The sequence below is a fragment of the Talpa occidentalis genome, unplaced genomic scaffold (genome assembly GCF_014898055.3).
Source record: "Talpa occidentalis isolate TD23 unplaced genomic scaffold, MPIMG_talOcc4v2.1 talOcc4.11, whole genome shotgun sequence".
In the NCBI taxonomy this organism is placed as follows: Eukaryota; Metazoa; Chordata; class Mammalia; order Eulipotyphla; family Talpidae; genus Talpa; species Talpa occidentalis.
This window is the reverse complement of record NW_023601104.1, coordinates 1021653-1046210: the sequence shown is the minus strand read 5'-3', so window position 1 is coordinate 1046210 and position 24558 is coordinate 1021653. Positions and strand designations below refer to the sequence as shown.

Below are 24558 nucleotides of genomic sequence, written 5' to 3'. Positions count from 1 at the left end.
GAACAGAACAGGCAGATTGACCAGAATACACTGCTGAGGGGAGCAGTGGGTGAGTCAGGAGAGGTCTGCTGCGCCATGTGGGTAGCTCCCTGGCTGGGGATCCAACTCGTGTTGCAGTGGCTGCAGACAGCTTCATAAGTTGCGTCTTAACCCCTTGTGCCACCAGGGAGGCCCTGCTTATCCATTCTTTTTTTAAATAATAAATTTTATTTTATATTCCCCCATACAATTGCAGACGCCCCATTCTGACCCCAATCCTTCCCCTCCCGCCCATAGCAGGAATCTAGAAAACTTAAATAAGGGACCAGGAAAATGAATATAAGAAAGTGCTTATCCATTCTTGATGGACAGGGTTGCTACCATGTTTTAGCTTTGTGAATAATGCCGTTACAAATATGGGCGTGCAAATATCTGTTTTTTTCCCATGTTAAATATTTGTTGAGTGCCTACTGTGTGCCAGGTATGATCCTAAGTATTGGTGAAAACCAAAGTAAATCTTTATCCCAAACTCAGAGGTACTGAAAAATTATAGGCTACATAGACACATGCACAATTACGATAATGGTAAGAGCCATGTAGGAAAGGCATGGACTCCTATGGTGATACCTGGGTGTTCTTGGAAGACACCTTGTGGAAGTGGCAGTAAAACTGAGACCTAAAGAAAGGGTAAAAGCTAGGGAAAGACAAATGGCATAAGTCCTCCCGGATGGTGGGCAGTGTTTCCAGAAGCCTGCAGTGGAGGATATAGTGGGTGTACAAGGGTGTGGTATTGTGGGGGGTACATGATATAAAATACGCTGGAGAATCAGAGGTTAACCTATGTGGTATGCAGGGAGTTCTTCTGAAAAATCTTCCTCTATTTTAAGAGCAAAGAGATGCAGTAGAGGGATCTTACTAGCAGGGATAGGAAATGGTGCAGTCATGTCTCTGCTTTGGAAATACTACTCTGGCTGCAATGTGGAGGCTGGATTACAGAGAAGCAAGAGTTGAGGCTCCTGTGGAAGTCAGGTGAGAAAGAAGATTAAGGCTATAGGTATGATTTAAAATGATTTTACAGTGCTCTCACTGGAGTCTCATCTGCACTCATACCAACACAGACCAGAGAAGCTGAGGGCTTAAAAAATGTTTGAGGACTTGTTTCTCGGGATCCAGTCCTTGTCTTCTCTTGCTTTCTGTTTAGTGAAGCATGAATCTCTTCACTGTCTCCTGTGCAGTCTGTGCTGTCTCCAATGTCCTAAAGATGCTCCAGTTTCACCCCAAGTCATGGCACCATTTGGTGACAGTGCCAGTCTGTTTAACTTTCAGATTACCCTCCTGGGAGTGAAACAGGGACTCTCCTTTCATAACATCTGGTCCCTCCTCTACCCCAAATATCTCTTTGAGACCCTGCTTTCAATATTTTTGAGGATATATCCCTCAAAATAGAATTGCTGGATTATCTGATAATTCTCTTTACAAATTTTTGAGGAATCCTCATACTGTTTTCCATAGCAGCTGCACCATTTTACATTCTTCCCAACAGTGCAGAGGGCTCTACCTGGTTTACATCCACACCATACTTGTTTTGTTATTTTATAGTAGTCATCCAGAGATACTGTTTTCTAATACTCTTTTTTTGCTGTCCTGACCATGAAATTTTGATGTTTATTGGGGCGGAGAGTGCAGGGTCGGGGGGTTCCTCACATTCCTCACACACCAGCAAACAATTCTCTTTTTTTCTTTTTTTAAAGATTTATTTATTTATGCATATAAGAACTGGGAAACAGGCCAGATGCGTGGGAGGGTGAGAGGATTCACCAGAGACAGAGAAGGCAACAGAACAGGCAGACTGAAGAAATACACTGCTGAGGAGAGCATCGGGCAAGGCAGGAGTGGTCTGTCTCTCCATGTGGGACCCTTGCTGGCTGGCCGGGATTGAACCGGCATTGCAGAGGCTGCTTGACGCTTCACAGTGCAGTGTTCAACTGGCCGTGCCACTAGGGGAGGCCCACCAGCAATTCACCTCAATTCTGACACTGTCTACCCAGAGAGAGCATCAGGTTCCATAGATAAAGGGCTCAGTCCTACAAGCCTGCCCACCTAACTTCAGATACCCTTTGCAAGCCTGGGCTGTTTGTTACCTGTGCTTCTGGCAGACTAGCTATAGATTGGAGGTTCCTTCACCTCACCTTGAACTTCATATGCCAGTCCCAAGTCCTGGTTGCTACTTCTGATTGACTGGCTATAATATCAGAGGTTCCCATGACCTCTTCCTCAGTTTTGATTAATTTGCTAGAGCAGTTCACAGAAGTCAGAAACATTTTACTTATTAGATTCATAGTTTATTATTAAAGAGAGATAATGAAGGACATAGATGAACATCCAGATAGAAGAGATGCATTGGACAAGGTATGGAGAATGGGCATGGAGCTTCCAGACTCTCCCCAGCACACTGCTCTCCCCAGAACACCCCTCTCCCCAACATATCCCTCTCCCCAGCATTTCACATGCTCACCAACCTGGAAGCTCTCTCAGTCCCCTGTGGGTTTTCATGGAGGGCTCATTCCATGGGCCTGATTGATTAACTCATTGACCATTAGTGATTGATGCAGTCTCTAGCACTTCACTTTCCAGAGGGTGGGGGATTGGACTGAAAGTCTACTAATGACATGATTAGCTCCACTGGCACTAGCCCGATCATGAGTCGCTTCCAGAAGTCACCTTGTACAATACAAAAGATACCTTTATCCTTCTTATCACATAGGCAATTCCAAGGTTTTCGGAGCTCTGTGCCAGAAATGGGAATGAAGACCACATATATATTTGTGATTATAAATTGTGTTATCACAAAACCTTGGTTTTTTCCCCCTATTTAGTAATATATCCTAGATCATTGGAGAGCTTCATTTTGTAATAATTTTAATCTGCCAATAGTTTACTTATCTATATAACTCTGGGCTTGCATTTTTATTCCTCCATGTGTGCATATGCTGCATTCATTCTCTACCAAACCACCATACTAATGCCTTTGCCAGTCTTTCCCCAACTGCTCCCCCTTCCCTCTGCTAACCAGTATTTTTTCACAAAGTCTTAGACTTGTTTTTTCTGTTTTTTTTTTTTTTTTTTACACTTGCACCACATTTCCTGCTTTTCTGTGTTGTTTTATTTTAGTGATGGGTGCACTGTAGTACATCCATCACCAAATCACCCACAGTCCTCCACCACAGCTCATTGTACTTGCTTAGCTCCACTGGCATCTGCCCGATCACCCCTCTCCCACCCACATCCCACTCTGTTGTTTTTAAACAGCTGTAATGGACAAGGTATATAGTGAAGTGCCACTTATCTGCCACTTGTTATGCTAAGGAATGTGACCAAAAATCTGAAAGTAAAATGTACCTGTGATCACCCATTACAGATAATCCATACACTGAAAGTGTGTCACTGTACTCTTAGAATTCTTGAGTTCCTTGTTCAGAAAACAATAGTACATTTTGCTCCATTCTAGTAAATAAGAATTGACAGCTGATAGCTTGACAGGTAAAAAGAGAAAATAAAGAAGAATTAAGATTTTGTGGTCTACCTAATCATGAGGCTGTAAAGAGCTCCAAAACTGTAAAACACTTTGGTCTGGCTCCATTTATTTTACTACAGCTATCCCCTGAGCTTCTTTCATTCCTGAAGGCATGTTATGATTTTTATATAAAGTTGGCTCCCAGAGTCATTACCAGAAGTATAGGAGGAAGTTCCTTTAGTAGACTGTTTTAGAAGTCAGGGAAGTATGATTTAAAGATTTCATCCAAAATTGTAAAACCAAAAAGAATTTATGCTTCATGGGGCAAAATTTATGTTGAATATCTCATTTTCCAATGGTGGTGTTCCTTTATTCATGATATACTTATCATGTCAATTATTTGTTCTTGATTTCTTTCTCACACCAGGTTTTTACATTCCACGATCTATTTGTTTATGTCCAGCGCACTCTACTAGGCAGTGGCAATAGAGTGACGAGTAAAACTCATTCCTCCAGAAACTTACAGTCTAGTGGGAGTACAGACAGTAAATATGTAATAATGCAATTTAAATACAATTGTGATATGTGCTACCAAGGAGTATAAATTGGTTAGAGGGTTTCAAAGGGTTCCCGTCCAAATATGGGGTTTGAGGACACTATTCTGAGATTGAAACTTTTAAGTTGGTACTTCACTTTCCAGAGGGAGAGGGATTGAACTGGAAGTCCACTAATGACATGGGGAGAGTCTGGAAGGCCATTAGACTCTGGTTGAGCTAAGAAGAACACTGTCTTAGTTGAGATGCTTTCAGTAGCAAGTATAGTCGGCTTCAGCCAAAACTTGACCTAGTGGCTCAGTGCTGTCACCAAGGATTACATTGCTTTTCTTCCTATGACTCTGTCTTCTGTCCTGTTGCCATTCTCTTAAGGCTTGTTCTGTTTATGGTTCCTGATTGTTTAGCAGTAGATTTAGGAGCTGTATATTTGTTGCCTTGCAGGGCGGCAGCGTTGGGAGCGGCATGGGACAGAGGAAAGACAATTCTAAGTCCCAGCTAGTGAGAGGGAGAGACCTAGAGGGGCTTACACTGTGGAGATGCGGTCCATTTCCCCTGGCCAGTCTCACATTTATTGGGTATGAGATTCAGAAAAGGTGGGCAAGTCCGTGGAGGAATGTGTGTGGTAGAGATGTGTATTAGGGATGGAGAAATGACTGGCACAAGCTAGGGAAGCATGAATAGGGGCTGTTGTCTGGGGGGCTCCATTGTTGCTGCTGATCAAAACATCCTATCTCTCCTCCCTGTTTACACTAAACTTCCTGTCAAGATGGTCTAGCTGGTTATAATAATCTGTCCATAATGTCTGCCTGCTGTTTACAGCAGATATCCTCATATAAAGACTTATGTCCTGGTGAGAGGCTCTCTGCCTGACTCTACATTTTAGTTTGACCAGCAGCACCTCTGGGCACCAAGACTATATCCCGAGAACAAGGGGGTGCTGGAAACCCACATATATTCACTTACAGATGGCCAGTAGGAAAACGAGTCTTTTCTTGAACATTTCAGGAAAAGATCTGAAGTCTGTTCTGTACTGATCACCCGTGAATACTTATTATAGCAGGGGAGTGGAACAGGCAAGGTCGTACACTGGATGAAATATACTTCTTTAGAACCACAAGGAATGCCAATAAAAATTGAACTATAGGAAAGGAATATGTAGGGAATGAATGCTAATGAGGAAACCAAAAGATGTGAATTATGAAATAGAACATTCTAGATTGAGAAAATTCTGTATAGCTGCCCTGGATTAGAACGGAGCTTGGTGCCCATGGAGAACTGAATGAAAGTCAGAAGGTGGAGCATGGCAACAGGAGGAATGATGAACATGCGGTTAGAGAGGTCACGGGGCTGGACTGTACATGGTAGATGAAGCCAGATTGCCACAGTGCTTGTCCAGGTTCAGTCATCTCGCAGTGGCGTGTGAGGAGAGGTGCCCCAGATCTTCACCGTTACGTGGCATAGTCTTGTTCTTCACCAAGATGCAGTAGTTATTTATTTTTAAAATTTTATTCTTTCTGATGACTACCTTTGAGTATCTTTTCCTATGGCTATTGGTCAATTATTTTATCTTTTGTGAAGTGTCTACTCAAGTTTCATTGGGTTGTTCTTTTTTAAATTGATTTAAGGAGTTCTTTAGGTACAAGGCCTTTGTCACTTTTATGCATGTATCTTCTGTGTTACTTGCTTTTTTCAATCTTTTAATTGTGTTTATTTTTAATAGAATTTGTTCTTTTAGTGAACTTCAGCTTATCAGTTTTTCATTAAGATTACTACTTTTTGTGTCATGATTAAGAATTCAAAGATCATGACAGTATTCTCCTTTACTAACATTGTTTTTAGTAATTTTTATTTTCTCTAATTTCATATTTAAGAAAGATTGCATTGGGAGTATAAGGAATTCTCATAATCTTTCACAAGATTTACCAATCGCTAATTTTGTTTCTTTTCCTTTATCATATGTCTTTCTTGTTTTCTATTTGTATATAAAATAGACCATATTAAAAATAAATACACATATATATACACACATATATACATGCATACACATATAAGTATGTGCATATTACTTTCTCCCTGAGCTATGAGAATATTTGAAATGATCATATTCCTTCATGCCTAAACACTTAAGTGTTTGGCACTATTTCAAGTTTATGGGCAAAGTTGCTAAAAGAAGAATTATATAGATTTCTTTTTTAGAATCCAGGAGCGAGATAAGTTAAAATTTCTTTTCCTAATCTGGGAGTTAGTCTCAGAAATGCGTGTGCTCTTTGGTGAACTGTCTAAACACTTGCTTTATTAGATTATATCGTGTACAAGTTGAGCATAAAAACTTTCTTACGCTTTTTATTGAATCATTTACTATTTTTTTTTTTTTTTTTTTGGTTAAGATTTATTTATTTTTGCATACAAGAGCTAGGGTATAGGCAGGAGGTGTCGGGTGGTGAGTGGATTCACCAGAGTCAGAGAGGGGAGCAGAACAGGCAGATCTACTGTAATACACTGCTGAGGGGAGCAGCGGGCGAGACAGGAGAGGTCTGCCTCACTATGTGGTTTCTCCCTGGCTGGTTAGGGATTGAACTTGTGGTGCAGAGGCCGCGGATTGCTTCATAGTGAGGTGCTCAACCCCTTGCGCCACCAGGGAGGCCTGAATCATTTACTATTTGAATAGACCTCTGTAAAATCTCTTTGTGGCACTAGGTGGCACTCTCTGCCTTTAGATGAAAATGTGTACATTTTTGTCTCCTGGAAGGAAAAAACCTGGGTGAAAAACTCATTGAAATAAAACATTATCTTGAACATATACATAGCACCTATAACAGTTAAAGTATGTTAAAGTATGTTATTGAATTTTAAGCCCTAAAACTTAGATTGTAATGTTTAAAACTAGTGTACTTAAGATGCCACTGACATTTTCTAAGAAAAACAAACAATTAAATTTCAGTTGTTATTGAAGTGTCCATTTATCTTATATCACAGAAAACATCTGTGCTTTTAATTGAAAGATGTTTTTGGTGAGATATTGTAGTAAGATGGGTATACAGTTTTTTCATTTTCATATGAAGTATTTGTGTTAAGAGTGAGAACCAAGTAATGAGCTGCTTACCTTTTCTTTGAATGCTAAGTTTGAAAGAAATAATATGGCAAAATTTATGGTAGAACTGAAATGTATATAGAAGAAAGGACTATTAGATTTAAGGTTTTCTAGTATAGCATTACTACAATATTGCTATATTTTGCTCTGGAAACTCATTACTTTATGAAGAATTTCAAGTTAAAATATCATGTATAGAATAATTAATTTTATGCTCTAATATCTTTTTATATATCTCTATATTGATATGTCTCCCTATAAATTTTGCTAAGATTTCATAAGAGGAATTATCTGAAAAAAGAACTGAAAAGTTGGCTACTTATTTAAATTTTTTCATCTAACCTGAAAGGAATAGTGATACTTCTTGGTTAAAACAATTCATAGTCTGGCACAGTACTGGCTGAATGAAGGTCCTGTGCTCGATTCCTCCATGTGTTTACAATCAAATTTCACCTAAACAAAATGACCTCTAAATGATGAATGGATGACTACTGTATGCATCAGTAGTGATGGCACAGTACAGGGGGATAGTTTAACTGTAGTTAAACTGTATTTGGAATGATATGGGAGCCGTACAATCCATGAGAGGGCACGGTGGCTGCTCTTTGTAGATTCTCTGCTCTTGTTAACTGAAGGACTCACTCACATTGGAGACTTTAAAGCTAGGAACTATGCTGGAGAAGAGAGTGCAAAGAAGGTATACAGGATGGAGGGTATCCCACTAGAGACCTATAGGAAAAAGGATGCAGAATGGTGATTGTCAACTTGAGCCTGTGACTCCTCATTGAGCATGCTTAGAACCAGAACTGGTGGGGAGGACTAGATGGGATCACCTGTGTCATCTTACTGAAGGAGCTATACTTGTAGCCTGTGGCTCTGTTATGCAAAACACCTGCCTTACCACCAGCCAGGGCCAAAACCCTGGTATACTGTCATTAACTAGAGTTCAGAGCACCTAAATCTTTCTGTTGTTTTTAATAATTTATTTTATATAATTCTTACATCATTTTTGCACAATGTATGCGTTTTCATTTTGGTTATATTCCCCATACAATTTCTTAACAACAGATGTCCCCACTGCAAGGCAGGAAACATATTCTGCTTTATGATCCTATCTTAACTATAATCCTGTCCAGGTGCTCTATCTTTTGCTAAACCATACCTTAGAGGTTGAGGCTGGTATGAGATTATTTGAGGCATACTGGATGAGGAGTTGACCTAGAGGAAGGGATCACTGTGGATCCCTACCATCTAATTCCAGTACCTGCATCACTTTAGGAAGCTTGAACTCTTAGTGCTCAGTGGAGGTGACTTTTTGGTGCTTTACTGCCCCAGTTCCTAACTACTTCCCCCAGTGACACTAGTGCCCCAGTCATCAGAACTGGTACAGATGCCTTGGCCTGTAATATGCCTAAAGATCCTGGGTAAAAAACTTGAGATTATACCCAGCTACTTGTAAGCAGGATATGAAGCCTAACTCTTAGCACAACAAAAAAGGGGCACTCCTTATTATCACCCATAAAAAATAAGAATAAATAGAAAAATATACCATAAATGCTGGAGCAATTAGATTCAGAGAAAAGTCTGAGTCCAGCAGAACTGAAATCTGCCCATTGAGGAGTTTAAGATAACAGTTAGAACATGCTTCTCAAATTAAGAATAGAAAGGGCTGATCAAAATTAGGAATACAGTAAAGATAGCAGACAAGTGAGCTTGCTACAAATAAATTTTGTAGCATAGAATTAATGGATTGAAAATATTGTGACTAAATTAAAAAATACTATAGTCTTAGTAGTAGACAAATGCAAGTAATGGATAGAATCAGTGAATTTGAATTTATAGTTGGGGAGAACACACAGAATAACAAAGAGAAAAAAGAATAAAAACAATGTAAGACCTCTTTGGGGTAATTTAAAGAGAAATATCATGGAAATCCAAGAAAATTAAAAAAAGAAGGCAAAGAAAATTTATTTAAAGAAATAATAGCTGAGGAAGAAGAAAGTTGCCATAAAAGAGGACCAGAAGGGAGGAAAGCGCAGAACCCTGCTCCCCTCCCCCGCCCACAGAGTCTGCACTCTCCGACCGCAGAGAGGAGGAAAACAACAAACCAAAACGGCCAACAAGAACAAACTACGCAGCAAGCGGGACTGGGAGTGGAAAGTAACTATTGCAGCCACCACACCCCGTGAACGGGAGCTGAGGAGAATTCTGCAGGATTCGCCACGGAGGTGAGCTCCAGGCGCCATTGAAGAGAGACCCCGCCCCCGGGGAGGAGACCAGGACCAGCACACAGCCCCGGCCGCCCGGTAAGCTTGCGCTTTGGCGCGCTGGAAAAGCAGACGTGGATCGGGATCCGGATTGCGCGGAAAGGCGCGCGGAGCGGAAACTGGATCACACGGAAAAGCAGAGCGGTTGAAAAAGCAGTGCGGTTGAAAAGCAAACGCGGATCCGGATCGGATCGCAACTGCCCAGGTCCCCGCGCCTGCGACCTAGGCTTGCGGGGAGACGCGCGGAGGCCCTCACTGAGTGAGCAGGAACCAGGCGCCCAGGCACGGGAGCGGGATTCAAAAGGCGCCATTCCCGCGCCACTGAACTGGGCTACAGCCAGCGTCCTGGAACTGAGGGCTTTGGAACTGAGACTCAGGGCACGAAATTAGGGGCGTGGGTTCCCCACGACGGTGGGGCACAAGGCAGACACAGCACCCCAAAGCCGTTGAGGTGTACCCTACCATCCCCGCTCTGTTCCCTGTCCTACGGGGTGGATAATCAGCTCCCCAAGGGCTCTAGGAGAGATCTCTGGCACCACCTAGGGACTTGAAACCAGCAGAGGCTCCTGAAGGAGCTAGTGGCCAGCTGGGGAGTTAGCCCACGCTGGGTCCCTTCCGACCAGTAGTCTGAGCCCACAGGGGGAGCGAGCACCCACAGCCGGGGCAGACCAGGCGCGCAGAAGAGTGTGCCTGAGACTGGACGCGCAGGGAGTGTGTCCCACATCACCATTTTAGAACAGGGACATTTTTTCATTAAAGACTACCTACAGAAGGCTTCCTCAGGAGCCAGAGGTGAGCGGGGGAAGTTCGCCCACGCCAGACCCCCTCTGGCCTGCAGTCTAAGCCCAGAGGTGGAGCAGGAACCCTCCGCCGGGGCAGACCAGGCGCACAGGGGAGTGTGTCCCCACATCGGCATTTTAGAACAGGGACCTTTCTCCAGTAAAAACTGCTTGAAACTGACAGATGACTCCTGGAGGAACCAGAGGGGAGCAGAGAAGCTCACCCAAGATGCCGGCCAGTCCCAACTACACAGTGTCCCAACGCATACGGCAAATTAGAAAACAGACAGTAGGGAGGAGAAGAACCACACGCAACCTAGCAACTCCCCAGGGAAAAAGCACACCACAAAAAGAAAACCAGCCCCCAGATTGCAACGACAGTAACTTGGAAGAACTTCTGAGCCTTCCAGAAAGAGAATTTAAAATTGCTGTGATTAAAAAACTGACAGAAGTCATAAAGGAAAACAATGATAAGGGAAAAATAATCAACGATCAGAAGAATGAAATTGAGTCCCTAAAGAGGGAAGTAAAGGAAATGCAGGAGATCAAAGAATTAATGGAAGAACTAAAGAATTCTGGGAAAAGCAATGAAAGCAGAATAGATGAAATGGAAGAACGAATAAGTTCTCTTGAAGACACAGAAATAAAAAGAACCAAAACAGAAAAGGAAAGAGAAGTACGAAGGATAAAGAACGAAGAAAGACTTTGGGAACTATCTGACTCCATGAGGAAAGGAAATATAAGAGTTATAGGAACCAGAAGAAGGAGAGAGAGAGAGAAGTAGGAACAGAGAAAATATTCAAAGAGATAATTGAAGAGAACTTCTCAAATGTGAAGGAGCTGAAAATTGATATACAAGAAGCAAGAAGAACACCAAACTTCCACGACGAAAGGAAAAATACAGCAAGACACATAATAGTAAAGTTCCCAAGAATCCAGGACAAGGAAAAAATAATGAAGCTGGCAAGAGGGAAGAAACAGGTAACATTCAAAGGAAAGCCAATCAGGCTGACATCAGACTTCTCCGAAGAAACACTACGGGCAAGGAGAGAGTGGAGGGACATAGTCAACAGACTCCAAGAAAACAGATGCCAACCAAGAATACTCTATCCCGCAAAGCTCTCCTTCCTCTTTGAAGAAAGAATATGGACCTTCTCAGACAAACAGAAACTCCGGAATTTCATTACAACTAAACCCCCACTCCAAAAAATACTACAAGGAGTCCTAAAGCCAGAACCTCAGAGGGATGAATAACAATGAAAGAAGGCCAAAAAAAAAAAAAAAAGGTTATTAAAAGAATAAATAAATAAAATCAAAGGAAAGACAAACACAATGGCAAATACAGATGCTAACATATCAATATTAACTCTAAATGTAAATGGACTAAACTCTTCAATAAAAAGACACAGAGTTGCAGCCTGGATTAAGAAACAAAACCCAACCTTTTGCTGTCTCCAGGAAACACATTTAGCTACAAAAGATAAAAATAGGCTCAAAGTTAAAGATGGATGGAAACAATCCTACAAGCAAATGGACCAAAAAAGAAAGCAGGAACAGCTATACTTATATCAGATAAAACAGATTTCAAACTCAAAAAGATAAAAAGAGACCCCAATGGTCACTACATTATGATCAAGGGGACAATACTTCAAGAAGAAATAACACTCATTAACATATACTCACCAAACGAAGGAGCACCAAAATATATCAGACAACTGTTGTCCTCTCTGAAAACAGACATCAGAGAAAACACATATGTAGTGGGAGACTTCAACACACCACTATCAACAATGGATAGATCAACAAGACAAAAAATAAGTAAAGAAACCAAAGCTCTAAATAAGGACCTAGAGCAATTGGGCTTAACAGACATCTATAGAACACTAACCCCCCAAAAAACGGAGTACACATATTTCTCAAGCGCACACGGATCATTCTCCAGGATCGATCACATACTGGGGCACAAGACAAACATCAACAGATACACCAAGATTGAAATCATATCAACCATCTTTTCTGACCATGAAGGCATCAAACTAGAAATAAACCATAAAAAGAAGGCAAGGAACTTTCCTACCTCATGGAGATTAAAAACCACACTACTGGAAGACCACTGGACTAATGAGGAGATCAAAGAAGAAATTAAAAAATTTTTTGAATTGAACGACAAGGAGGACACCAATATCCTAAATGTATGGGATGCAGCAAAAGCAGTAATAAGAGGAAAATATATAGCAATAGAAGCTCACATCAAGAAACAAGAAAGAACTCAAAGAAACAACCTAATCTCGAAGCTGAAAGATCTAGAAAAACAACAACAAAAAAACCCCAAAACCAGTAGAAGAAAAGAAATAATAAAAACCAAAGCAGAAATAAATGAAATTGAAACTAAAAAAACAATCCAAAAGATCAGTGAAACCAAGAGCAGGTTCTTTGAAAAAATCAATAAAATAGACAAACCCCTAGCCAGGCTCACAAAGGAAAAAAGGGAGAAAGCACAAATAAACAGGATCACAAATGAAAGAGGAGAAATCACAACGGACACAGCAGAAATCAAAAGAATAATCAGTAACTACTATGAACAGTTATATGGAAACAAGTTTAACAATCTAGAGGAGATGGACAAATTCCTACAACTCTACAATCACCCAAAGCTAGATAAAGAAGAAATAGAACACCTAAACAGACCAATGACAAGCAGCGAAATTGAAATGGTAATCAAAAACCTCCCCAAAAACAAAAGCCCAGGACCTGATGGATTTACAAATGAATTCTACCAAACATTCAGAGACGAATTAGTGCCTATCCTTCACAAACTCTTCCAAAAAATTGAGAAGGAAGGGACAATACCAAACACGTTCTATGAAGCCAACATTACACTAATACCAAAACCGAACAAGGACAACAAAAAAAGGAAAACTACAGGCCAATCTCCCTAATGAACACTGATGCAAAAATCCTCAATAAAATTTTAGCTATCAGAATCCAACAATGTATCCATAAGATAATTCACCACGACCAAGTAGGATTCATTCCAGGGACACAAGGATGGTTTAACATCCGAAAATCAATCAACGTTATCCAACACATCAACAAAAAGAAATATAAAAACCGTATGATAATATCAATAGATGCTGAGAAAGCTTTCGACAGAGTGCAACACCCATTCATGATAAAAGCCCTTGAAATTCTTGGGATACAAGGAACAAACCTCAACATCATAAAGGCCATCTATGACAAGCCAACAGCCAGTATCATTCTCAATGGTGAAAAGCTGAGAGCAATTCCATTAAGATCTGGAACAAGACAAGGATGCCCACTCTCACCACTGCTTTTCAATATAATACTGGAAGTCCTAGCCAGAGCAATAAGACAAGAGAAAGACATCCAAGGAATCCAAATAGGAAAAGAAGAAGTCAAACTATCACTATTTGCAGATGATATGATATTATACATAGAGAACCCCAAAAACTCCACAGAAAAACTAATTCAACTCATCAGTCAGTTCAGTAAAGTGGCAGGATACAAAATCAACACGCAAAAGTCAGTAGCCTTCCTATACACAAACAATAAATCTGAAGAAGAAGAAATCAAAAAAACTATCCCTTTTTTTATTGAAACAAAAAAAATCAAATATTTGGGAATAAATCTAACAAAAGAGGTAAAGGACCTATACAAAGAAAACTATAAAACACTGTTAAAAGAAATAGAAGAAGACACAAAGAAATGGAAAGAAATCCCCTGCTCATGGATTGGAAGAATAAACATTATTAAAATGGCCATCCTTCCAAAAGCAATCTACAGATTCAGTGCTATTCCAATCAAAATTTCAATGTCATTCTTCAAAGAAATAGAACAATTATTGATGAAATTCATATGGAATCACAAAAAACCCCGAATAGCCAAAGCTCTCCTGAAAAAAAAAGAAGGGAATGGAGGCATCACACTCCCAGACTTCAAACTCTACTACAAAGCCATAATCATCAAAACTGCATGGTATTGGAACAAGAACAGACATACAGACCAATGGAATCGAATAGAAAATCCAGAAATAAACCCACAGATTTATGGTCAACTAATCTTTGACAAAGGAGCAAAGACTATGCATTGGAGCAAAGAAAGTTTGTTCAATAAATGGTGCTGGGAAAACTGGGTCGCTACATGCAAAAGAATGAAGCTTGACCACTACCTCACACCATACACAAAAATCAACTCAAAATGGATTAAAGAACTAGACATAAGACCTGAAACCATAAAATATATAGAAGGAAATATAGGCGAAACACTACGTGATTTGCACATCAAAGACATCTTTACAGACACATCACCCAAAGCAGTGATAGTGAAGGCAAAGATAAACAGCTGGGACTACATCAAATTAAAGAGCTTCTGCACAGCAAAAGAGACAATAACAAAAACAAAGAGAAACCCCACCAACTGGGAGAACATTTTTGCACCCAACACTAATGATAAAGAACTGATCACAAAAATCTGCAAAGAGCTGAGGAGACTCAACAACAACAAAGAAAATAATCCAGTCAAAAAATGGGCAGAAGAGCTAAAAAGAAACTTCTCTGAAGAGGAAATGCAAATGGCCAACAGGCATATGAAAAAATGTTCAACATCACTTGTCATCAGGGAAATGCAAATCAAAACTACCATGAGATACCATCTTACACCAGTGAGAATGGCACATATTAAAAAAACTAGCAACAACAAATGTTGGCGACGGTGTGGAGAAAAAGGAACTCTTCTGCACTGTTGGTTGGAGTGCAAACTGGTCCAACCACTATGGAGAGCTGTGTGGAGATTTCTGGACCTACTAAACATAGAACTTCCATATGATCCAGTAATTCCACTCCTAGGTATTTACCCAAAAGACACAGAAACATCAATTCCAAAGAGCACCTGCACCCCTATGTTTACAGCAGCACTGTTTACAATAGCTAAGCTTTGGAAACAACCCAAATGCCCAAAAATAGATGACTGGATCAAGAAGATGTGGTACATATACACCATGGAATATTACTCAGCATTCAAAAAAGATAAACACATGCAATTTGCAGCAACATGGATGGTGCTGGAAGGGATCATGCTCAGCGAAATAAGCCAAAAAGAAAAAGAAAAATACCGGATGGTCTCACTCATAACAGGAATCTAGAAAACTTAAATAAGGGACCAGGAAAATGAATAACTTTAAGAAAGTGAAAATCAAAATCAACAAAAAACTATGAACCAGAGACACTTTTAGGGGGGCGGGGGCGGGAGGGGAGGGATTAGGGTCAGAATGGGGGGGGCTGCAATTGTATGGGGAATATAACAATAAAATTTATTATTAAAAAAAAAAAGAAATAATAGCTGAGGATCACCTTAATCTGGGAAGGAATAACATCTTCTGATCCAAGAGACCCAAAGAATCCCAAAGAAAATAATATCAATCAGATACTCCAAGGCATGTTGTAATTAAACTGTTAAAAGCTATTGTTAAGAAAAGAACACTAAAAATATTGTGAGAAAGAAGAGTAATACATAAGGAAGCAACTATTAAGTTATCTGTGGACTTCTCAGTGGGAACCTTGCAAACAATAGGGAATGATAGGAAATATTTTACGTATACTCAAATAAAAAGATAAACTCATGCCATTTGCAGCAACATGGATAGTGCTTGAAAGGATAATGCTAAGTAAAATAAGTCAGAAGGAGAAAAATAAATACTAGATCATGTCACTAATATGTGGAACATAGAGTACTAAATTAATAGTCAGATAAAGATGAACTGAAAAACCAGCCCTTGATCGCTAACTACAGAACTGAAGCACCAAGGAGAGGCGGGAGCAGGGGAGAGAAAAGAACAAAGAGGGAAGGAAGCACAATGGTCTGTGGTGGTGGGTGCCTGATGTAGTAGTATCTGATAGGGGTATCCCATATTACCTTAGTTAAGTATAAATATACATATTAAAAAATATTTTCAGCCTAGAATACATTATCCTGCCAGACTGTCATTCAATGTATAATAGAAGGAAGGGTAAAGAACTTCACAGAAAAACAAATGAAAAGAATATATGAACACCAAGCTCGACTTTAAAGAAGTACTAGAAGGGCTGTTATAAAGCAGAACCAAAACTAATCTAGAGGTAAGTGACCTAAATTTCACAAAATAGAGGAGGAGGAGGAGGAGAGAAAAAATATTTCAGTAGAGCGAGTTTGAGATCAAACTATTGAATGGGGCAAAAATATAGACTGTCATTTACAAACCTCAGTATAACCCTCAAACAAGAATTAATAGACATTACACATAAGATAATGGATATGGAACCTAAACCAAACATAAAAGGATGATGTCAAAAAAATGAAAAGACAAGCTAAGAAACTACCAGGTAACAAAATGTCAATAAACACTTACGTCCCAGTCATCACCTTAAACATAAATAGCTCGAATTAAACAATTGAAAGGTATAGAGTGACTGAAAGAATTTCAAAATAAAGTCTAACCTTGCATTGTTTTTAGAACTCATCCTGTCACCAAAGACAAGCACAAGTTGAGTTAAAGGCTAGAAGATAATCCTACAGGCAAATGGTAATAAAAAAGTAGGAACAGTTATACTTTTATCAGATAAAACAGATTTCCAATGATAAAAGGTAGTGACAGAGGTGAACTTTATGATTAATGTCATAATACATAAAAAAGAAATTCCATTTATAAATGGAATTACACCAAATGATGGAGCTCCAAAATATATAAAGTACTTATAAATAGAAATAAAGAGATATTGACACCAGCACAGCAATACTTGGGGATTTTATCACTCCATTTACAACCATATGCATAGCAACAAGACAGGGAATAAGCAAACAGTTGTTTAAATAAGATGCTAGACGAAATAGGCTGAACAGGCATTTCTAGAACATTCCACCCCAGATCACAACATACACATTTTTTTAAGTACATATGGAATATTCTCAAGAATAGACCCAATGTGAGGACACAAGTAAGTTGTTAATAATTACAAAGATTAAAATCATGCTCAGTACTATTTCTGACTATAATGCCATAAAACTAGAAATCAGCTGTTAAATACACGGAGAATAAACCATATACTGCTTAATAGTTACTGAAATAGAGGAAATAAAAGCAGAAGTAAAAGATATCTTCAGGCTGATGAAAATAAGGGCACAAGTTATCAGAATTTTTTAAGTACAGAAAACCAGTTTTATGAGGGGAGATAATTGCAATACAGGTCCACATTAGGAAGCAAGATAAATCCCAAATAAACAACTTAATGGTATATGTAAGCCAACTTAAAATAGAGTAACACACAAGACCCAAAGTTAAATAGAGAAGGAAGGAAATAATAAAAATTAGAGCAGTAATAAATGCAAGAGAAATAAAAGAGACCATACAAAAGATCAGTGAGACTAAGAATTGCTTCTTTGAGAAGATAAAAATCAATAAACCCTTAGCTAGGCTAACAAAATAAGAGAAAGCCATTAAAAATGAAATTAGAATGAAAGAGGAAAAATACTGTAGGGCTTATAACTAAGATGAAAATGCATACATTGTGCAAAAATGAAAAATGATGTAAAAATAAATAAAATTAAATTTAAAAAAATCATGAGATTGCCCGGAATAACTATATGATAATAAATTTCACAATCTTGAAGGAATAGATTTTTAGAACAACACAATTTACTGAGACTAAACTGGGAAGAAATAGAAAAGTTGAATAAACCAGTCACAATCATGGAAATCAGAGCAGTAATCAAAATCTCCCCAAAATCAAAAGCCCTGGGTTAGAGAGCTTTACAAGTGAATTTTATCAGACCTTTGAAGAAGAGTTTATGCCATCTCACTAAAATTATTCATAAAAATCCAAGTATATTGTTCTCCAGTATACCTGTGATACCAACCTTACCTTAATACTAAGTCTGAAAAAGATAGCACTTGAAAACTTATAGACCAGTATCCCTTATGACTATTGATGAGAAAACGTTACACAAAATACTAGCAAATTGGATTAGATGATTATTACCAAAATAATGTATCATGACTTAGTGAGATTTATCCTGGGGATGCAAGGATGGTTTAAGATGTCAATCATTGTAGTAAATTACAACAACATAAGGATAATCATATGATGTCAGTAGGCACAGAGAAAGCATTTGACAATATATAGCAGCCCTTTATGATAAAAACTTAATGAGATGGGAATAAAAGGAACCTATCTCAATACAATAAGTGCCATAGTCAATTATAATACTTATGGTGGAAAATGGAAAACTTTTAAGATTAGGAATGAGACATAGATGTTCAGTATCACCAGTTTTATTAAGTTTGTATTAGAGGCTTTAGCTATAGCAATCAGGCAACAAATAAAAAAAATCAGATTGTAAAAGAAGATGTGAAACTCATTATTTGTAGACGATATGGTACAAATATATATATATATATATATATATATATGTCTCTAAAGATTTTAACTAAAAAGCTGTCAGATATACTAATACAGCAAAATGACAGGTTACAAAATTCAACATACAAAACTCTGTTGCTTTTTAATATATAAATAATGAGTGAGAAGAAAAATAAGTTAAAATTTGATTCACTGTCACATTAAACACAATGAAGTACCTGGGAGTTAACCTAAGAAGGTGAAGTATTTATAAAATAACAAAACTGTACTAAAGGATATAGAACAAGACATAAAGAAATGGAAAGACATTCCATGCTCATGGATGGGAAGAATCAATATAGTCAAAATGACTTTTCTAACAAAAGTGATATATTGGGTATATGTTTCACACAATCCCTATTAAAAGTCCAGTAAGATTCTTCCAGGAAATAGAATAATAGAAAAATTGATATGGAACCATAACAGACCACAACCAAATAGTTAAAGCAGCCTGGAGAAGAATGAGTCATCATATTCTTTGACTTTATATTGGAAACCAATAGCAATTAACATAATATGGTATTGACATAAAAATAGACACACCTTTCAATGGAACAGATGCTCACATATAAATTAATGCATTTATCAATGCTTACTTATGATGATAGAGCCACGGCCATTCAGTGGAGAAAGGAAAGTCTTTCTAACAAATGATGCTGGGAAAAATGGATGATCACAGGTAAAAGAATGAAGTTGGATCTCTCAATTCCATGGGGAAAAATCCAAAATGAATTAAAATGTTAACTATAACACCTGCAACTACCTCTGATTGAGTAGAGTGTCTTAAGGGTAGAGCCCAAGAAGTCAAAACAAATAAGCAAATGATGCTTAGGTAAGCTAATGACAAATGCCAGTGTAATTTATATAGAGCTAGTAATCATTGGAAGGTGTGTTTAAGCCAGAGGAGATTTGATGGTATTTCATTGACTGAAAATTACAGGAATAGAAGAGAGATGATTCAAGAATTTTTCACAGGATGGAACTGGGACAGTGGTCATGAACTAGTGAGGGCCGGTAAAAACATGAGAGTCAGGTAAATAGATCTATTTGGATAGCCACAGTTAAGTCAGGGAATGAGGTATTTATTTGGAAGATGTAAAAAGTTAAGTTCTGGAGAGGAAAATTTGCGTTAACCTTATAGCACAGATTATTAGGGTAGGCGAGAACAGTCTATTTTTCTAATAGTTTGGGCAGTACAGTCATTTGTATATACTAAAACCCAACATTTAACTCCTGTGGTTATTTCCTCTTTCTCTTCATAATGCAGTTTTTCTTTCTGCTGGATCATTCCCATCAGTGTAAAAGTTAATAGTTGCACCCATCTTAAAAATGTACTCTTTCCACTTTTTCCTTTCTATAGTCTCCTTTATCTCAAAATTCAGAAAATAATTTTTGTATTCAATATCTCCATTTTCCTATTCGCCATTCTCTTGAACTCAAGAGATTTGGTCAGGATTTTGACCAACTATTATGGCAAATGATTCGTTAATATATTGTAAATGTTTACTTCTCAGACAGTACAAAAATATCAGTCTTATTATTGCTTCTTTAAAGTGAGTTTTTTTCTTCCTCTGTACTTTTAAGATTTTTTCTATCAGGTTATAAGTTTTCTGTGCTTAGATGTAGTTTTCTTTGCATTTATCCATCCTATTTGGAATTTGTGGCGCTTCTGGAGGAATTGAGCTTATTTGTTATTATTTTTTTTTTTAAAGATTTATTTATGCATACAAGAACTGGGGCACAGGCCAGAGACGTGGGGGGTGAGAGGATTCACCAGAGACAGAGTGGGGAACAGAACAGGTGGATGGACTGAGATACACTGCTGAGGGGAGTAGTTGGGAGTCAGGAGAGGTCTGCTGCGCCATGTGGGTCACCTCCCTGGCCAGGGATGGAACTCATGCTGCAGAGGCTGCGGGTTGCTTGGTATTGTGGTGCTTTAACCCCTTTTTGTTATTTTGTAATGTCAAAGAGATTAGGGGGATGTTGGTGAAATTTAATTCCTCTGTAATTTAGATAATTTGTATCATTGATAATGCCTGACTTTGATAATTGTAGTATAGTTATATAGGAGAGGATCCTAGGGTATTTATGGGCAAGGAGTATCATCACTGCAGTTTATTCTCAAATGTTTTAGAAAAAATATGTGAGGGTATTTTGGGGATTCTTTGTGCTAATTTGTAAGTTTTTGTGTGATTTTAATTTATTTTAAAATGAAAAGTATGTCTATTTCATTGTTTTTTTCACCACACAATCATTCGCATTTGTTAATGTATTGCTTGTCTGCTTTTACACAAAATGGCACATTGGAATAGATGCCACAAAGATCATATGACCTGCCATGCCTAAAATAAAAAAAAATATATTATTTGGCCATTTGCAGAAGTTTTCTTACCCCTGGCCTAGAGTCTAGTGATTTTTTTCTTCATACGATTTATTAATAAATGCCTTTTGTTTGAGAATAATGTTACTTTTCTGTCACATACTTCCCAAATAAACAGCAATTAAAATCAACAAATAGGTGAGGAGAACCCATAATGGCATAGAAAAAGTAATAATTTACTTGTGAATAATGTCACCACACTAAAAGGGGTAACTACCTAATCTTGGAAAACAGAATCTGATACTTGACTGGATACTGTAAGGCAAGACAAGAATTGTACAGAAATGCTGTAATATTGTTAATGTGTTTCTCACAGAGACGTGATAGCAATTCTGAAAACATTCTGTATGTTAGAATCAAGCATATAGGTAAATGTAGTTTAGATAATGACGTGAGTTTTTTACTTTTGGAAAAAACAATTATAAAGAAAGGAGGGAGGTTAAAATGAATTTGAGGTATAGGACTGAAATCAGAGATGTCAGTATAAACTCATAGTTTTGAGTATCTCTGTACAGAGAGACACAGACATAAACTGTGATGTGTCCATATGGTTCCCATTATCTCTCACGTATCTTTGGTCTGTTACTGTGTGTTTCTTTTCTGACTGAGGTTTGGGGTGGCCCCAGTTATCTAAGCACTTGATGGGCTGGGACATCCATGATGGCACAGTGGATGCTATCTGTCAACTGGGTGTTTGCCAGTATATTACCAACCAGAGTGTTTCCTTCACCTAGTCTACTGGTTGCTTGGGCATCTAATGGCATGACAACTGGGTTTCAAGAGTGAGGATCCAGAAGAGAATCCAAAACTTCTTGTGACCTAGTCTTAGAAGTTGTACATTGTCGCTTCCACCTCATCCAACTGGTTAAAAAGCAAGTTAAAGAGCCAGATACAAAGGAAGATGACCACCAAAGTCATGAACACCAGCAGTTGAGATTTATAAGGGGAACGGGGACGACTTTGGAGACTTGCTTTCATATTCGTAACTCATATTTTGCTCTTATATGTTTGATTCACCCATTTGAATTGAAACTAATGTGCAATAGTTTGAGTGTTAAAATTTGCCATCTAAATATGTCAGTTGCAGAAATTGCTTAGATCCCAGTAACTTAGAAATAAAAATATGCAGTGGAAATTTACTTTAGCATTACCTTTGGCAGAAAAATTCTCTAAAATATTTTATGTAGTAGTGAACTTTCAGGGGAAATATGTAGCATGTTTATAAAAACTGGGCTCTTCCACACTTTGATCTTTGGCCTATTGATATGTGAAATGGGTAAACAGCAAGGTGTGCGCTCTTTAGGACATATAAGAACCTTATATTGCATTTATTCTGGAAATAGTTTAAGTAACAAAATTTAGTTTTTATCGAACTTAAGATGTGTGTGTTATGCTCTCTCTGCTTAGCCAGTGTTCTGACTCCAAATTAGTTTGTTTCCTATCTGAGAAAATGTGACAAATACTGAATTTATCTGCCAAAATATAGTCCATATATTGACTAATCTATAATGTAATAAATACTCTCTTTTCTGTACATAGGCTTCATTCCAGAGATCCAATAGTCATGACAAAGTAAGGAGAATAGTTGCAGAGGAAGGTCGAACAGCAAGAAACCTTATAGCCTGGAGTGTTCCACTAGAAAGCAAAGACGATGATGGTGTGTATAAAAAAATTAGTTTCTTTTTTCTAAATTACAAGAGCATATTAGTCCTGAACAGTAGATAAACTGAAAATTATGTGCAAATAGAACTCATGTGCAAATTAGTGTGTATTAAGAAATATTTTTATTGCTTTTTTGTCTTTTCTAATATGTGTATGTTTTTATGAAAGTGTTATTGCTAGTTTTATTCTTTCACATAGGAATGAAATTGGGATTGTTTTTACTGATTAGTTTTCTTTTAAGTTATAGAAGATTTAGAATTTTTCTTTTATTGAATTATTCTCATAAAAATGTTATAAAAATTATTTACCGTAAGATAGACTTTATTGATTTTTAAAATGAAAGGTAAATGTATTTCTTTAGTTTTCATTTTTATTATTTGAACTGGAAAAATGATCTTTTTTTCCTCAGTCCCTTCACCTTAATGGCTAAGAGCAGTGTGAGCCCTACTTGGATCCTGGCGATCTTAGAAGGTTGGAAAGGGATACAGAAACAAGAGACTCAATAGGGCTCTTGTGCCAAAGAGCGCTCACTTTGACAATTTCCAGAGATGAAGATTATAGTATATTCTTTACACTAGATGTGCATGGTGTCTTTTTGTGCTTACATTCAATTATGTATTTTTTAAAAAAGATTTATTTATGCATACACGTGCTGGGGTGTATGTCAGAGGTGCAGGGTGGTGATAGGATTCACCAGAAACAGAGTGGGGAACAGAACAGGTGGACTGACTGAAATATACTGCTGAGGGGAGCAGTGGGCCAGACAAGAGAGGTCTGTGCCATGTGGGTAGCTCCCTGGCTGGGATTGAACTTGTGCTGCAGTGGCTGCCTATAGTCAGTAATGTATTTTTGGAGGATTTCTTTTCTTTTTTTTTTTAAAGATTTATTTATTTATCCATACATACAAGAACCGGGGTACAGGCCAGATTCACGGGAGGATGAGAGGATTCACCAGAGACAGAGCGGGGAACAGAACAGGCAGACTGACTGAAATACACTGCTGAGGGGAGCAGCGGGTGAGACAGGAGAGATCTGCCGGTCCATGCGGGACCCTCGCCAGCCAGCCAGGATGGAACTGGCGCTGCAGGGGCTGCGGACAACTTCACAGTGCATCACTCAACTGCCTGCGCCACCAGGGGAGGGGCTTTGGAGGGATTTCTGTAGAATTTATTTTGTGTCCTTTTCAGTGCATAATATGAGGCACATGAGGTAGATAGTCTTGTTATTAGTGATGTCAACCTTAGTCACTTGGCTAAGTAATTTTTTTTCCTTTGTAATTAATAAGTAACTTTTGGTAAGACAGTTTAAGATTGTAAATAATCCTGTTTCTCTTGAAACAGTCCACCCACTACTTTTAGTTTCCATTGATAAGTCTTAGCTGAATAAGACATTACTTTAGTGGTTGCAAAATGGTGGTTTCCTCACCACATTGATCCTTCTATGTTTGTTAATTGACATTATGCTGTAAGGAAGAGCTCCCTCTCCCCCCCCCTTTGTATGTATGCATGTATGTATGTATTAAATTTTTTTATTTTAAAATAATCAATGTGGAACTGAGTGCTTCTTCAGACCTATATTCATGGAATAATCACACTTTCAAATAAAATTATTTTCATAGTATTATTTTCCAAAATAATAGAAACATCAACTAGATACATAGAGTCAAATTACATGGTAGATAATTTGCCTCTTCTAAAAGTTGTATTCTCAAAGTCATTTGAGATGATTGAAGTATGTATGTATTAAAATTGAATGTACTCATGATTTTTTATTTAATGAATTATAGTCTATCACTACTTTGATGCTTAAATAATTTGAGACTATTATTCTAGTTATCCCTTCTAAACCATTCTTATTCTTTTAGAATACCTTATACAGAGTG

General features: G+C 38.1%; 1 protein-coding gene across 2 annotated transcripts in view; it reads left to right on the top strand.

Annotated features, from left to right (window-relative positions):
* SCAPER (S-phase cyclin A associated protein in the ER) overlaps positions 1-24558 on the top strand; it is a 196622-nt gene that overhangs the window by 17251 nt on the left and 154813 nt on the right. For both annotated transcript variants that reach the window (XM_054699971.1, XM_054699972.1), the window contains exon 3: positions 22554-22671. In XM_054699971.1, the coding sequence (XP_054555946.1) occupies positions 22554-22671 (118 nt within the window). The remainder of the gene's footprint in view (positions 1-22553; positions 22672-24558) is intronic.